This window comes from Netta rufina, assembly GCF_964035555.1.
Source record: "Netta rufina genome assembly, chromosome: 6".
NCBI classification, from domain to species: Eukaryota; Metazoa; Chordata; class Aves; order Anseriformes; family Anatidae; genus Netta; species Netta rufina.
The window spans coordinates 25,211,867-25,225,978 of NC_140129.1; the positions used below are offsets into that span (position 1 = coordinate 25,211,867).

A 14,112-nucleotide genomic window follows, 5' to 3' on the forward strand; every position below is an offset into this window, starting at 1 on the left:
TCAGCCTCCTGCTTTGCTTTTCCATAAGTGAGAAATGTGCCAGAGAACAGTGGGATTCCCAGAGATGCTTTCGGGAGAGTTGGGTGAAGAATCCTTACAATGTGCTGGAGTTTGCCATGCATTTTGGCTGATGACAAGCTATCTGTTTCCAACTGAAAAGAATAAATTCCCTCTTGTAAAATTGCCAAGCTCTTCAGTGAAACATCTCGCTGATGTCAGCACTGCCAAAGGCATTACAAAGCCTCCAGATTTCTAGTTTGCTCCATGTGCATTTTAACTATAGATTCTTCTTTGTGGGTCCTCAAAAATGTGGGAAAAGGGGGCAAAAAAAAATGTCTTCCTTCTAGGAAGTAGGTTTAAATTTCACTACTGAGATAGAATCCCTCACCCCATCTGCACCTTAAGAGGTTGGAAGATGCTGTCTTTTCTCCAAAGCCTACTCTAGTCAGCATAGGGAAAATGTACTTCTCTAAATATGCAAAACATGATAATTCAGTCTACAAAAGCTCACCCTTAGTCCTAAATTCTCACCTATCCGTTCTCTCTGCTCTGTCCAAAGTACGGGGAAGAAACTTGCTCTCCCTGCCCTGATCCCCCATTCATAACAAGGGTTTGTGGAGAAAGCCCTGGTGCTAGAATTGAGTCAGCTATTTATAAAAAGGCTATAACTCTGAGAGAGCTGCCTACCTATCAGTTCACCAATGAAAGGCACATCTGTTTGTATGCTGTGTGTGCAAAACATTGCTGACTGACCACAGTCCACAATTAGTCTTGAATGTACTGAGGGAAACTACAAATACAGAACATCTGCTCCCTGGAGTAGTGTGTCTGAGCTGACCTAGAGGTGTTTCAAAGGTCTAAGTAACAGGTTTTTCTGTTCTGAGTTTCAGGAAATCAAATGCATTTGTTAAAATATAAAATTAAATAAATAGGAAAATAAAGAAGTATTTATTTTATTATTACTTTACAACCATGTGGGTTGCAAAATCTTCATGGTGATGTGCAAGTTTACCACGTGAAAGACTCCAATACACTTTTCCCAAATTAAATTTGGACTGTAACACATGATAGGGAGCAGGTTGCCCAGAAAAGTTGTGCAGTCTCCATTCTTAGAGGCATTCATGTTCAGACTGGATAAACATCTGAACAACCTGGCCTGGCCTTATAACTGACACTGCTCTGAGGAGAACCTTCCTGAGGATATTTAAGACCATCCTGGATCTTCCTTTTCAGTTAGGAAAGTAAAAGCGGGAACAGAAGCACTTGAAAGAATTCCAACTGTATTCTAAGGATTTTTTCCTTTATAATTTTAATGAATATCTATGAGCAAAATGTCCACTAAACTCAGGCTCCAGTGTAATCTGTTTGCAGTCCACACACCAGATGCAGAGATATCTAGTCAAGTTAGCAAAGACCCTTGTTAATTTATTGGCAGGGTGGTGTGATGATGAATACATAGAACTGAGCCACCAGGATGGAGTCTTGAGTTTAACACTGCTTTATTGTGTAGCTTTGTGCCTGTATAAGCATTAATAATGCTGGGAGACCTGCAGTAGAAGAAGACATCCAAGTTAAGCAATCTCTTCTCTTAAAGGATAGACAGTTTCCAAAATACCCATGTTGAGTTCTCTATTGTTAAGATTGGCTCTCTCAAATAAGCAATTTCATTAGCCGTATGATCTCTCTAGGGAGATTTTTTGCAACATGTTTCTGCTCCAAATCCAAATCAGCCTGATGTGGGACTGAGCTAATGATTTATGGCAGATGCTGTGTCAGATTAAAGTGGACTTTTGTTGCCAAAGCTATATTAAATGAACTAGTAGTGAGCTGAGTGTGAAATAGGACTGATTTAGGAAAGGTACATCCCTCGCTCTACAGTGATAGCAAGGAATATTCATTCCTTCCACGCCATTTCCTGGCTGTATATATGCAAATATATCAAATTGCTGTTTCTGAACATTTTAGATCTGTGACAGGAATACCCCCATCTGCAATCACTTTTGAAAAAGGAATTTGGTCTTCATACTGGCTATGGCTGGGTACTATGACAAAGAGTCAAAAGAATAACAGAGTATTCAACAAGGAGAATGTGGCATTAAAGAAGTGGTCTATCCTGCAGCTGTGCTGCAAGCTTCTTTCATGATTTTGGGCAAATTGTTCATGTTTCCATGCCTATAATACAGGGGTACTCTGATGTTCACCAGGGTTTGGTGAATACTTTTTGATATCAGCAAATTTTTTTTTTTTAAATACAGAATTAAAAACACATGTACTGCCTACCTGTGGCAGTTTGATTAACTTTATAAATCCTTTAAATTTGTGTTGTTTCTGGTGTAGTTGTAGTATTGCATAAAAAATAATAATAATAAATAATAAAAAAAAAAAGATGATGGTCAGTGACCTATAAGACAGATATATATGCAGAAGAATAGGAGCAATATTATCATACCCTGAGAAGCTCAAAGATTGTTATTGTATATTTATTATGCTAAGCAGTTGTGCACATAACGTCTGCTTTGTGTCCTCATGTACTGTTGAACAGTGATAATACAAATATTTAACTATATTTAAGCACGTTGCATGCAGGCATGTAGTATAATATGAATTCATTAAGTAATACCCACTCCTCTGCATGATGTTAAAATTCTGTACTTGGTTTGTGATGGAGAGGTCGCATTCTGGGACAAGTGACTTTATCATGCCTTTAGCAGAACCTCTATGAGCAGAGTCTTTCCAAGCAAAAATTAGAAATTTGAGAATTAGCTGGAGAATAAGATCAACACTAACTCCAGTAGTCATTGAATCCAAGGTAGGATTGCTGATTGTTTATATAAAGGACTCGGTCCTGGTTCAGCAAGTGACACAGATGCATGCTACATTAGCATTACTTCTTTGCCCTTATTTTATATTATAAGGAAATGTAGTAGCGTAATCAAAAGTTAACAGTGGCATTGCATTTTTGTGAGTGCCTGAGATGTCTGGCTCGGTGCTAGCTGCTTAGACTGAGTGGATCCAGCGGTGATTAGAAACTGTGTTATCCATCTGAAAAAGAAGAGAACACTTCTACGGACAACACTGCAGCTCAGAAGTGCTAACATGACTGCTTCTGAAACTTATTGAGGAGCACCAGATTATATCTTGCAGTAGCCATGTGATTCCCTGTTTACATCTAGGGTCTGAGAATGCAGTGAATTTCCTAAGAATATGTGGGTGGACTTGGCCTCTAACCTTTAGCCTTTTAAATTCCTTTGGATTGCTGAAGGACTTTTGTTACCAGTTTTCTGGTTAAAGGGCAACTAGACTGACAGTTAAGGAAGAGATGTCTTATCTTACTGTTTTTGTTTCTGTTGTTGCAGTTCAAGAGTGCTGTGACCCGCACTGTCAGTCTCCCCTCCAATGTTTGGTGGCCAAACTCTGCAGCCACATCAAAACTAACTTATCACAGCAAGATAACAATGTATAGAGGAAAAACAGCTTACATTGCCTTATCCATCAGTGCTGGCACACTGATGCAGCTTTATTCCTTGAAGGGCCATCTAGTTTCAATGTCATTTCAGCTAAGAGAAATTACAGTAGAATTCTCTGCCTAGATATTTTTCCTCATAGTTGCCTTCACCTTTCTTCTGGTGAAGAAAAGGAAATATCATGGCAGTATTTCTTACAACTAACTTCCTGTATTTTTCCTGTTGTTAAATGCCAGGAATGTCTTACTTTCTAGAGGAATAATTCATTGTGACTCCAGTTCTGCGCATGAACACAGTGTTCCTAGGACCTAAACTGACACCATCAGGGACTTGGAATCAGCTTACAGTCTCACCAGGACAAGTCCTAAAACTTACTCTGCCTTTCAGGGGACAGGTATCAGAGATCTAATTCAACTAGTTATCAAACCAGTTGCCTAACATGTAGCACATGAGTAATCCGAATAGCTTGTTGATTCAGGCACAGGAACAGATGGTTTAGGAAAAGGGCTCCTGAGAATGCATTATATATTTGTTTGTTCCATTAGGCCTGTGGCAGAAGGAGATGTTCTTGTGCTGAGGGCATATGCGTAGGAGTGGTGAGATCTGGTTTCATTCCCAGTTCCATTCTCCTGTGTGTCCTTGGGCAAGGTCACTTTATTCTTTTATGCCTCAGTTACCCCACTGGCAAAGGGGGAAAAAGAGCACAAAGTGGTGCTGTGGGCCTTCGATGTTCATGAGCTATTTTACCCGCAGGTCTCAAAAATGCAGATCTTAAACAACAGTTTTATGTCAGCATCGTGGGGAGGGATCATACTTTGAGGAGGCTAGCATGAGTCTGCTGTGTGTATTAAAAGGGACGGGTGGATTTCAAACTCTGCCAGAGCTGCAGGTGTGGAAGTCCCCTGAGCTGGCTAACCTTGGCCATGTTGTCCTTGGCTCCCGCTGGGGAGGCTGCTTCATTAGCAGAAAAATTCTGTTCATTTCATCTTCACTTGTGTTGTTTTGAGGGAGAGTGCATGCATTATTTTCTACTTTAATTTTATGCTAAACCTATGGTGCAGTAACACCCAGAAGGGCGTTAGTGGGTGTAAAGGGGTGCAAAGGGGTAATAATCTACTTACAGCACTCCTGTCCCTTGGAAAAAAAATAAAAATAAAAATAAAAAAATAAAATAAAATAAAAATAAAAGAGAGAGAGAGAAAAAAAGAAAAAAGAAAAAAAAAAAAAAAGCTGCAGGGCATAGTTTTCCGAACACAGCGGAGAGGTCTGCCATGACCCTAAGCCCTGTCAGCAATAATGCAGGGTTCAGTTATGGCCTTTTATGGTTTCGCTTCTCTCCTGCTGATGAATTTCAAATGAAGGCTTTGCCAGTGCTGTCGGCATGGACAGTGTTCAACTGGCTTTTGCAGCATATTAAATACCTTCTCTGGCTAAACAGCCCGTGGGATGGAATTAAATTGTTTCTTTCTGTCTGTTCTTTATCTGGCAGACAAATATCACAATAGCTAATAATAGTGTTAAACAGTAATACGATAACTGGATTTAGAAAGAAATCAAACCAATTTTGAGAACAGATAAAGACAACTATTTCAGAGACGTTGCTTCAGTGCTGTCTCTCTTGCTAAAATAACTTTTTATTTTTCAGGGGTGATGGTTATATAGTTCTGTTTTCAGAGGCTCTCTACTGAAACAGCATTGCTGCTTAAAGCACTGCCAGAGCCTTGCAAGCTCTGAATGTGCAGCAAAGCCTTGGAGCCTTGCTTTGGCTCAGGCTGACCGTCCCATCAAGTAGCAGAAGGATTGCTGTTTCCCTGTGCTCTGAGTTAGATAAGGAGAATGCTGCCTTTTTTGGTCTCCTGGAATGGTGCTTGTGTTCTGCAGACTCTGTAAACTGAGCAGTGCTGAGAGGCCAATAAGGTCTGCATAGCACGGTTTCAGATTTTGTGGGAGTCCTGCATGCATTGGGGTTTGCTACCTACACAGAAGGAGAGAAAGTCCCTTATCAAGAGGAATTTGGGGTTACAGACCACTGAAAAGGGCAAGGACCTCAAGACAAATCTGTTTCATAAATAACATTGATTAAATATCGTGCTTGCTTATGCTTTACGCTTCTCAGAGTGTACAAATAAAAATTAATTAAAGGTTACTCCAGGGTGTATATCAAAAACTGTTTACCAAAATATCTCTGAGAATTTGTCTGAGGAGGGAGTGCAGCTGAATTCAATTTGAGTAAACAAGAAGTGCATGTTTCAATCCTGGTATGGCCTTAAATGTGGCTTATACATTTCATGCGAGTCCAGCTCATGACTTTACCATCTGCCCTAATGAAAGTATGTCACAAAGAATAAACTGGAACCTGACCTCCCTGGTCTGGGGTAGCAGTAATTTATGTCTCCATTTGTTGGGAAGTACCTTCCTTCCTAATCTGTGCCAAGTTTGCTGGAGCACAAAGGGAGAAAAGCAGTCGAGTCCTCTTTCACATCACCTCCTCTCCTCTTACTCCCCTGTGCTTGGTGAATAGCAGTACATGGAGCAGCTGCTGCTCCTTTCCCTGTGCAATTAGTGTCAGTGGCTTTACACAGTCTCTATGCTGCTGTGCAGAATAGTCCATAGGGCAGGCTGGAGGCCAAGTTAGCTGATTGCCCGTCTCCTTTGCCTGCAGCTGGGCTTTGTGAGCCACCTCATTCCTAAAGAGATTACCTATGGAGCCTTGTGCTCGAGTCCCCCTTAGCATTTAGCTGTCCAACCTGCAACTATGTTTTTAGACTTTGCAGTTATACTATTAGGCAAATAAGGTGATCATGCATCCTAGTAAAAGAGGTATAAGTACTGCCTGCTACCAAAGGGGGTGGAGCTTGTAGGATTCTGGGCAAATTCAGTAGGACTATATGGACACAGACAATTTAACCAGGACAATCTAGAATATCATAAAGCATAGCTAAATATTTATTTTGGTGTTATAGTCATTCTGTAAATTAGTCAAGACTGAAATACCCTGGTTTTGTATAGATAAGATATCTTATGGTAGAGAACACACGTTTTCTTTTGCTGCATCCAGTAGCGAAGCTGAAGTTAGAGACTGACATTTAAAATGAATTGTTCCCCCTACCATTATAGTCCTATGGAAATGTTCACCAGGAGCAGTGTATCTTGGAATGCACTCACTTCCTTGTAGATCATATTTTGGCTTGTGGCTATGGTTTGGTATGGGACAGCAAGAACAAAATTGTGGTCCAGTGAACCTATGTAAAATCCTTGCAATATATGCCTAAGTGTGAAGTACATGATTGTAAAAGACTGCATATGATATACAACTGAAACATTGAAGATGGGCAGCTCAAGGACGTGAATGATATGCTAAACACTAAAACAGAAGGACAAAATAGAGAACTGTGCTGTAACTTCCGCACCCCTCCTCAACCCACTGGATATTTTTATTGGAAGCAGTTAATTGTGCTGATAGAGATTTCATATTCCAGAAGGGAATGTAGTTTGGCAAAATGTCCTAGCTTTCAATACAGACAGATGAATAAAGGGTAACCTTTAAAATCCCCATGGAATAAACTATTGAGAAACAAAACAGACACATGGAGAGACCATCTGTAAATTCTCTGAATGTGCAGAGCTGTAAAATACCATCCAGTCTGATATCAAATAATTTCTAAGCGTGGTAAAATGCTATATACACATATGTCATATTAAGAAAGAGCAAAGATTAAGCTTTCTTTCTTGTTTATGATCTTCCATAGCAGCTACTACCCCAGTATTTATACATTGAGCAGATCTGTAAGCAGCAGCACTTGGTAGGCTTCAAACAAAAATGTGCATATTTCATATTTCTGGCTTGAGCAAGTCCAGCCAGGGTTGCAGATCCACTTATTTTCTACTGAAAAAAAAAAAAATATATATATATATATATATATATATATATTCCCAAGACTTGCAGATATTAGACTAAAGTCATGTAGCATTTTCTTGACAGCTAATCAGCTAATGTACCATTGGCTGTGAATGTTTTCTCTCTAGTGAGCACATACCTTAAAAGCCTTGCTTTATGCAAGCTATGCTGGTCTAAAGGGTTGCCATTATCCAGGTGAGTCACGGAAAGTTTAGGCAACTGTTAAAGCATGCCCAGAGTTTCATTTGGAAGCAGCAGAGTGCTAAAAGTCAGTGAAGAAGTCACTGTATTCTCATGTCCCGCTGTGCTCTGAAAAGACTGAAGCACGAGTTCTTTTCTCCTTCACATTAAAATTCAGTGTATAGCTCTAGTCAGAAGCTGTCAGATGTATGGATTTCTATAACCTCGCCTTCCCTCTGAAATTAGGGTTTTAGTATTAGAGCAAGCTACTTTTTCTTTTTTTAAAATAAACCCATAGTGCCCACATTTAGCTGTGTGCATGGCAGATGTCAGAGAATCTGGACTAGTTTGGCAAATCTGAACAGATGCCTCTGGAGTGTGATAGACTACTGGCTTAGCTTTTTCTTCAAAGTATTTTCCCCTTGCTATCAGCAACTGCTCTTTTCTGTTTGGATATAAGATAAGTCAGCTGTTACTTGTCCAAGTGCTTATATGTGCATCCTGAGATGATGCAGTGATGATTATATAGGAGGAAAGTATGACACACAGTTAAATATTCTTCTGAACAGATTTTGAAGAGGACAGAGGCAATATCATTCCCCTGAGGCCTCAATGCATAATAATTTGTAGTGAAAAGAAGTTGGCTGTCATTGCTACTTGACTGAAAACATATAACGCACGTGTGCCATGTAAATGGTTCCCCGGAGCCTGGTGCAGTATTGCACAAGGGTGGTGAAATTGTGAGTGATGTGAGCACTGACCTCTCACTTCTTGCCACCCCAAGGAGTCTGGGGCAGGACTACTGCTCTTCAGGCACCAGGAGCCTGAGATTATATTCTTATCTTTGCTATAATCTTTCTTTTTCTTCTTAGACCTCTCTTTAATCATTTAATTTATCTGTTATTCAGTCCGTGATACCTAAACTACAAATTTATGCTTGTTAGAAGTCCCTTTTATTTTGCCAGAGAATGAGACCGGTAAAAAGTGACAACTAGGAAGAGCAGTAAGCCATTTCAGAGGTTAAGGACACCTATTTTTTTAACAAAAGATGTACAGTATAATGATGACTCCTAGTGGAATGGAGTTTTAAGTGTTGCCAAATTGAATGCAGATAAACCCACGCTCTGGCAGCCTATCTCTCTTCTGCCTGGGCATTCTCACATTGAAGGCAGCAACAAACCCTTGGTGCTCATCTCTCTTCCTCTCTCCCAGTCTTTTCCCTCATACTTAAAACTTCTATTCATATAACTCCTAATATGTTTAAGTTGGTGAGGAGGTGGATATTCAATGACAAGTGCAAATGAGTTTTCTCAGAGAAATCATTGGTCATTTTCTGTAGAAAGAGATGGCACAGTTCCAGATGGTGAGCTGTCTTGATCCTACCCCACTTTCCCCCTTTATGAGTAAAACCACGGCAGTCAGAAGAAGAGGTCTCTCTGTCCAAGAACTAAAGTTGGGCTTCTGGCAAACTGTGGCCACTTCTGTCTGCTAAGTAGTTTTCCAAGGGATGATAATTTCATTCTGGAGAGACAACTCATATAGTCTACCACAGTAAGGCTTTGATCGAAGTCCATAGCAGTTTTCACCAATTTTTAGATGTTTTTATTGCTCAGAAAGTTGCCAAACCAGCCAAAACTAAAGCCATTCTGCCTCTCTTAAGGAAAAAGTGATAACATCCGTTATCAGTTTTAACCAGCAAAAGGGAACAAAATTTTATCAGTCAGCGTCTATTGCAACTGCTGTAGTATCTCACACTTGCTATCCCTTTATTTTCATCTTCTCTTATTTTATTCCATCCTGTGCTTTCTCATTCAGCCTTTGACCACTAGTTCACCCAGATCAACATCATCATTATTTTGTAGGTTTTTCTAGATTAATTCTGAGGGGATTATTCCCAGGGAAGACATTTAGTTCACTTTAAAGTCTTTAAAAGCGCTTAACTTCATAATTCTTTTTTTAATCAGTTATTTTTTTAGAGGCCAGCATTCTTCTGTCTTAGAAGAACATTCATTTCAGTAACTAGTCAATGATTAAACTTAATTTTGAAAAAGTGATATAACTTCAATGCTTCTGTATTGTGTAAGACATTTGTATAGTTGGTTGCTCATCTACACACCAGGTTCTGATGATACTGGCTCATTTTTACTTATTTATTTATTTTTTAACCAAAAAGTGCACCAGGCTTCCAAAATCTGTTCACATAAAACTCAAGATCTGTGTTTCTATGTCAACAAACTGGTTAGGATGGCTGTGATACCCAGGTATAGTTGGATAAGTGGTGCATAGAGGCTATGAAAAGTTAACAGGGGCCTTGAATTATGGAAGCAGATGAAGGGAGCTGGGGGAATAGTATCACAGCTATGGTGACTGTTAGAGGTTAACCCTCCAAGGAAGTTCATCAAGGAGATGTTTGCACTACTGTGGGAGATTTGATTTCAGTACTTGCCAGCATAGTTGTGACTGGTTTTAGTCTCAGTGGTTTCTGTAACAATAGCTGTGAAGGGCATTAGGCTTCAGAACAGCTTAGCAGGATGCCCAAAGACTGAACAGCCCGTGCTGAGGCCCATGTGGGATTGGCATCTGTGTTTGCTAATTCAGGTATGTCTGCAGCTGTTTTCTTACTCCACTACAAACCTGTGAAGCAGAGCAATAGCATGGAAGGAAAATGGTTGTTAGCTAAGGCCAGTAATACCTTAACAGAAGTCCTACCTCTTACGCTCCCAATTTCATCTAGTGTGCTTTGCATCTGTTTTTTGCAGATAAACCAGACCCACCTGCTGGAACACCTTGTGCATCAGACATCCGGAGTTCCTCCCTCACTCTTTCATGGTATGGCTCCTCTTATGATGGTGGAAGTGCAGTGCAGTCCTACACCGTGGAGATCTGGAACTCAGTGGATAACAAATGGACAGACCTCACTACCTGCCGCAGCACGTCGTTCAACGTGCAGGACCTGCAGGCTGACCGGGAGTACAAATTCCGCGTGCGAGCTGCTAATGTGTATGGCATCAGCGAGCCCAGTCAAGAGTCCGAGCTGGTCAAAGTTGGAGAGAAACAAGAAGGTTAGTTTTTAAGAGAAACGTCAAGGTTTAATTAAATCATATCGTAACAGTTTCCCAGTAGGGTCAGGCAGCTTTACCACACTCCTTCGCATGTGCTTCTGTGCAATGAATGCTTAAGCTGGCTGTAAGCACACTTAAGTCCCTTTGTAGCTTCATGTGGGTGTCTGTGCTTATGTTTTGCATGCATCAGTTGTGGAAACATGGCTTCAGGAATCCCTAAAACCCACCTTGTGAAAGCAACCTGTAACTTGACTTCTGGCTTGCTCTGTGCATGCTGACTGGCTGTCATTCAGCACATAGGTAAAGGGAGATAAAACATTTAACACATAAGTTACCCATTCAGACCTTGCCCAACTGGGAAATTATGTTTGGTGGCTTACCTGAAACATACTGGGGAATTCATTACAGTTTATGCTGTACACACTATGGAAAAACAAGCCAAAAAACACTATCCCAAATTTGCTTTTGGAAAAAGCAAACAAGCTTGCTGCCAGCCAAGCACTGAATACACAGCAGAAACTTAATTAGCCTCTCAGACCTAGATATGATTTCTGTGCTTCAAATCCCAGCACGGTAAACCACCTCAGTCCTGTTGCCCCTAATACACTTGATCTTATGAATTTGTGACTTGTATCCTGCTTAGCATGTTGGGTTTGCAGCATTGTATGGATGCTAGAAATATTTTTTTAGAGTTTTTGATTCCAGTTGCAATGCACGTAAAATACTTCTCAGTATGTTTTTCCTCCTGTTGTCTACTTAACATCTTCTCAAATAGGCTAATGGGGAGAGTTGGAACATTTTAGAAATTATTGTAAATTGTTACAAATGTTTTAAACACACACACACAAAATCAGCATTATTTTTTTTTAATGTATTTTGAATGCAGATTTTTGTGCACATCCACATCTACCTACTGTGCAAGGATCACTTTGATATTCCTACCACACTGAAAATCCCAGAACCAAATTTTCAGCACCAAAATTATGTATTTTGCTATGTTTCCTGTCTTTGGAGAGTGGACTGTGTGTTGTGTCTCTCCCTCCTTATCTTTATATGCAAAGCTTTAGAGTTTTAAATGTTTCACATAATCCTTGTGATGTTATCTTTCATTGCCATAGCAAGACAAAATGCTAGCAAAGTGGCGCAGCATCACAAAGCTGTGTAAGCTTCTCAACAGTCATTTCCCAGCAAAAGGGAATCATACTCCAAGTGTTTTAAATATTTAGAAACTGTAAATCAAAATGCAACTTGTCTTCAAAGGGGGAAAAATAACGTTAAGAGTAGCAATAAAATTTAAAGAAAGCTAGACGGTATTGGCTTTTCGTAATAGAATTCCCTGTGTTTGAATGCCCTCTTTCTTTAGTTGCAGGATAAACACCTTCTAGAGCTGAGGACCTGACCTGTTCCTAGACTTGCTTGTCCTAGGGCAAGCGCTACTTGTACTGGACTAAAGCAAACAAGCTATTTTTCTTTTTAAGTCTGGCAGTTTTCTTACATAGATTTAACACAAAGAGTCTATAGAACAAATCAATCATTGTGATACACATTTTGACAATCAAAAAGTTTCTTTGGGTGAAAAGAAAATGCATTTTGTGTGCAGGAGAGTGGGTTGTCTTTGTGTTCTAAGTTCCAGGACTTCTAGCTTTCTGTTCTTAATACTGCAGCTAGCGTGAAGAAAGGGCAAGTCATATAAAGTGTGATTTTTCAAGTGTGTGAGTGTAGCTGGTGCCTTAATTGAAGACAGTGGAAAATGCATGTGTTCAGCACTTCTGAAAGTCAGGACATTAAACTGTCATCTATGTAAACACTTAGCTGAGTAGCGGGGGATTTTCCATTACTGCCAGGAAGAGTGATTACTGATTTTCATACTGAGGTGGCCGTTACATATCAGCAATCTCAATCTCAATAAAATTCTAGCAGAGAAAGGCAAGGGTAACTTTTCAATGTGAATTTCAAGAAAACAGCTACTAAAACAAGGTAGTAAATCACAACAGATTAAAGAAGACTGCCATGTTTGAGGAAATCTTTTTACCATTAATGCACTTCTGAGAAAGGTTTTAGCACAGCTATGCAGAGCTTACAGGGCTGAGATATATTCTATTTATTTAATTTAATTTAATTTAAGGTGTCCAGTTATGAATCAAAATGTTTCGAGTTCATGTCTTCAGTATAGTGTCGCTGCAGAACAGGGAACTGACTTCTTTGTCTGTCTAATCGCCGTTTGGCAGACCTTAACCACTGGCAGCGTAGCTGGGATCAGCTCCCTTAGGCAGCCCTTAAAAGGGGAGGAAAATGTGATGTGCTCCCTGCAAGTGTGGTTTCTAGCTGAGGAAGATCTGAGGACAGCTACGCCTGCATGGGGAGGGCTCGCTTCCCTCCCTGCTCTTCTGGTAAATGACAGCAAACCAGCGAGTCTGTTCTGGGACATACAAGGGTTGCAAATCCTGCAGAAAGAGAGGAGGACTTTAGTAACAGATTATATTTACTTGATTGGCTTTGCTACCAGAATGCATATGCAGGGTTATGTCTTGAATATGAAAAGGTGATGCCTGCATCAGATCAGTTCTCTGCGCTCCCTTCACTCTTCTTTCTATTGTTTTATCGTCCACTACTGCACTTAACTCTATACTCTAAGGCAAATAATGGTGTCCAGAGTAATGTGTCAATGTTTGATAACATGAATTGGTTGACACAGTGGGGATAAATCATTCAATTAGGCTTGCACTCCATGATGACAAAGTACAGCTTTGGCAGCTACAGGGAAAATTGTACAGGTCCCCGTGAAACTGCCTTTGCAGTTGCTCAAATTACTGGTCATAGCCAGAGGTCTTAGGAGCAAGTCCAAACAGTGTAAGTAATATATAGTGACATTCCAGCTACCACCCCTTTGCCTCATACCTGCAGGCAACGTAGGGAATAACACACAAACTGGTGCTACAAACAGTTCATTCACGTGAGAATAAAAAATTAAAATCAGAACACTCAGGCCAGCTTCCACTCTGTCTTGTGTCATGGGGCTTGCTTACACCTCTGCATGCCTTTGAATATTCCTGCAGAACTGAGTCTCCGTTTGGACATCCTTGCTTTCAAAGTTCAGCCATGCTCAGAAAGGTGTACACTCTCCAAATTTTCTAGTCATCTTGACTCTGAAAAATGTGTCTCTGTGTTTTGCAGGAAATCTTTTCATCTCTAAGCATGATTTACTTTTAGGTTTGCAATAGCAAGAATGCATCAAAAAGTCAGAAAAGGATTTGTCATTGAACCAGAAGTGAAGCTATTGATTTTAATATTTTTAATTTATTTTCTATTCCATTAAGGTATTCCTAAAACAATTTATTAGATGATTTTGAATTGATTCAGTATGTTCATGTTTCTATTAGGGAGGTAAAATAGACAAGCACTGCAAAACATATGAACTAGATTTATCAAGAAATGGTGACTGGAGTTTGACTATGTAGTTATTAGACATGAAAAAGTGGTGAAGAGATTTTAATTGTGGAGTTAATAC

The 14,112-nt window shown here is 40.0% G+C and overlaps 1 protein-coding gene across 7 annotated transcripts in view; it reads left to right on the top strand.

Annotated features, from left to right (window-relative positions):
• The window catches only part of MYLK (myosin light chain kinase), a gene marked incomplete at its 5' end in the record, with an annotated part of 144,274 nt that overhangs the window by 101,764 nt on the left and 28,398 nt on the right, over positions 1-14,112 (top strand). For all 7 annotated transcript variants that reach the window (XM_084288744.1, XM_084288746.1, XM_084288745.1 and 4 more), the window contains one exon: positions 10,302-10,604. In XM_084288744.1, the coding sequence (XP_084144870.1) occupies positions 10,302-10,604 (303 nt within the window). The remainder of the gene's footprint in view (positions 1-10,301; positions 10,605-14,112) is intronic.